Consider the following 2,839-nt stretch of genomic DNA (forward strand, 5'->3'; position numbering starts at 1 on the left):
GGGGATTCAGGGGCTCGCTCTTCAATGGCTTGTCTCTTTCCTCCAAGGTCGGGGACAGAGGGTGGAATTAGGGGAGCAGCGGTCCCGGAGGTACCCGCTTGAATGCGGTGTGCCTCAGGGGGCGGTTCTCTCCCCGACGCTATTTAACATCTATATGCGCCCCCTCGCCCAGATAGTCCGGAGGTATGGGCTTCGATGTTATCAATATGCCGATGACACCCAGCTCTATCTGATGTTGGGTGGCCAGTCGGACTCCGATCCAGAAGATCTGCACCGGGCGTTGCAGGCCGTGTCTGGATGGCTCAGGCTGAGCCGGTTGAAGCTGAACCCGGTGAAGACGGAGGTCCTGTGTCTGGGTCGGAATGGGATGGGATTGGGGCTCCCACTCCCGGCCTTCGATGGGGCGCCGTTGGTGCCAGCTTCGGAGGTTAGGAGTCTGGGAGTGCTCCTGGACTCCACCTTAGCCGGAGGTAGCTCCTCTTGGATTGGCGGCATTTCAGATGAAGACCAGTAGAGTCCCCGTGGTGCTTGCAGCAGTTACGGCTTTATAGAGATGATTTTGAGTAGTGGGACTGAGCACAAAAAACAGAAATATGTCTTGGATCCGGATTATCACTGTGATAATTTTAAGTGTTCTCTAAACTGACTTTTCAGACGCGTGAGCAGCTGCAAGCGGATCTTCTCAGGTGCCAAGCAAAAATAGAAGACCTGGAGAGAGCCCTGATTGAGAGAGGACAGGTAAAAGGCTCCCTCCCTGCCGCGGGTCGATTCTTTCTGTCCCTGGCAGCCAGTGCCGCTCTGATCGTCTTCCTCGCTTCCTGGTGCGTCGGTGTGTCTGCTGGCCCGCCGGTGAAAAATACTTACTAAGGGCTCAGTAAGAAAATGTATTAAATGCAGTGAATGTTGAATGGTGTAACCTGTGATCTTGTCCTCTTTTGAGAGCAAGCCCTGCTGAATTCAGTGTGCAAAGCTGGGTCAAGAGCAAACATGCACAGAGTGAGGTACAGGGCCCTCTTAGCCAGAGTTAACCAGTGCCCTCTTAACCAGGGTCTTCTTTCAAGTACGAAGCCCATTTCTGGCTTCCTGTCTGGCTCAAGCAGCTTCATGACAGCTCTGTTTCTTTCATTGTCTGTCTGGCAACACTGTGCTCAGAGTCACATGACCTTAATTTGAAGAGAAGTGCTAGGAGATGACTTTTCTTGTTTGGGGTTATTCCAAGAGATCCAGTGCTATGACAATTAGTACTCGTGATATTTTTGCGTGAAGTGCATACCTATGCAAACCTTAGTACAGCAGTACTATCTAATGCTATCTAATGATCAGGATCACAGAAGAATCTTGTTGTCAGATTTATTGTTTCAAGAGAAAAGTCACCAGGCTGAATGAATGTAAAGCATATAAATGTCTACACTATAAAAATATAGCAGTGCTTTAGCTTTGATACAGTTTTACAACCAGTACTAAATGTCTGCTGCGGTGGCTCAAGTGGTTAAGACGCTGAACTGCAGGCTGTGGAAGGTCAGTAGTTCAGCAGTTCGAGACCCGGGTGCCGCATGACGGAGTGAGCTCCCATCTCTAGTTCCAGCTCCTGCCAACCTAGCAGTTCGAAAGCAAGAAATTGCTAGTAGATAAATAGGTACCACTTCGGTGGGAAGGTAACAGCGTTCCGTGCGCCTTGGTGTTTAGTCATGCCGGCCACATGACCACGGAAACGTCTTCGGACAGCGCTGGCTCTTCGGCTTGGAGATGGAGACGAGCACCGCAACCCTACTGTCGGATTCGACTGGCTTTCGAGCAAGGGAACCTTTACCTTTTTACTAAATGTCTATGCAGCGTATTCCATACCTCTGAAAGTTCTGTCCGTGGCAGAAGATAGGTGAGAACTGTTTTAGTGTGAAGATATCAGTCAGGCATGGAGACTGAATCTTCCTCTAGTGACCAATGTTCCCTCTAAGCTGCGGAGTCTTGTGAGCCAAAATTCTACTTTCTGAGCCAAAAGACCTAATAGGATTTAAGTTGTGAGCGAGCCTACATTTTAAAAAAAGAAAGAGAGAATGTGAATACTTGGAGAAGGAAGGAAGGAAGGAAGGGGAGAGGTGTAAAGAAAGCAAATAGATGGGGAGACAGGAGTGAAAGGAAGGAAGGAAGGAAGGAAGGAAGGAAGGAAGGAAGGAAGGAAGGAAGAGAGGGCCCTCCATCAGCGGCTTGCTTTAAAGGGCAGTGCTCTGTTTGGCTCCCCCCCCTCCAAGCAGGAGGAAGGCAAAGGGAGCTCTGAAATGGCTTCCCACCCTTTAAACTGAACAGCTGAATGGTGGTCCCACCAGTCAGACGTTCACTTTCAGTGGCTGGCAGCTTCCCCTCCCTTCCTCCCCAGGAGAGTGGGGAGGAGATCTTGGCCAGTGGAGTGGAGGGGAGGCGTGGCTTTGTGCCTCTCCCCCCCCCCAGGCAATGGGGGGAGCCATGGAGGGGGGCCCCTGCGGCACAGTGGCAGCCCCGAGGTGGGGGGTGGGTCCAACGCACGACTCCAAAGTGAAGCCTCGAAGCCTGGCAAAACTGGGGTCCCCCCCCAGCTAGATGCCCCCCCCCTGCGTTGCACTCCTGACCTGAAGCATGGGTGGCAGAGAGGATCCTGTTTGTGCTCAGAATAGCAGGGGGGGGCTGTGGAAGTCTGGGACACGCAGTCTTGGATGCAGCCCTTGCAGAGGTGGCCATTATGGGAAGTACGGATTGATACCCAGCCAGCCAGGCTGTGCCCCCACACACGTGCACATGGCTGTACCCAAGGCTTCCACAGGCCCACGGCCGGTCAGCTGCACGCAGCAGGGAGTTGCCTTGGAAT

At 52.4% G+C, this 2,839-nt stretch overlaps 1 protein-coding gene across 1 annotated transcript in view; it reads left to right on the forward strand.

The window, feature by feature from the left end:
• The window catches only part of JAKMIP1 (janus kinase and microtubule interacting protein 1), an 81,819-nt gene that overhangs the window by 37,690 nt on the left and 41,290 nt on the right, over nucleotides 1–2,839 (forward strand). The window contains 1 exon segment of the mRNA XM_015424294.1: nucleotides 655–738. Within this exon segment, the coding sequence (XP_015279780.1) occupies nucleotides 655–738 (84 nt within the window).

The sequence above is a fragment of the Gekko japonicus genome, unplaced genomic scaffold (assembly GCF_001447785.1).
Source record: "Gekko japonicus isolate JY-2015 unplaced genomic scaffold, Gekko_japonicus_V1.1 scaffold2362, whole genome shotgun sequence".
In the NCBI taxonomy this organism is placed as follows: domain Eukaryota; kingdom Metazoa; phylum Chordata; class Lepidosauria; order Squamata; family Gekkonidae; genus Gekko; species Gekko japonicus.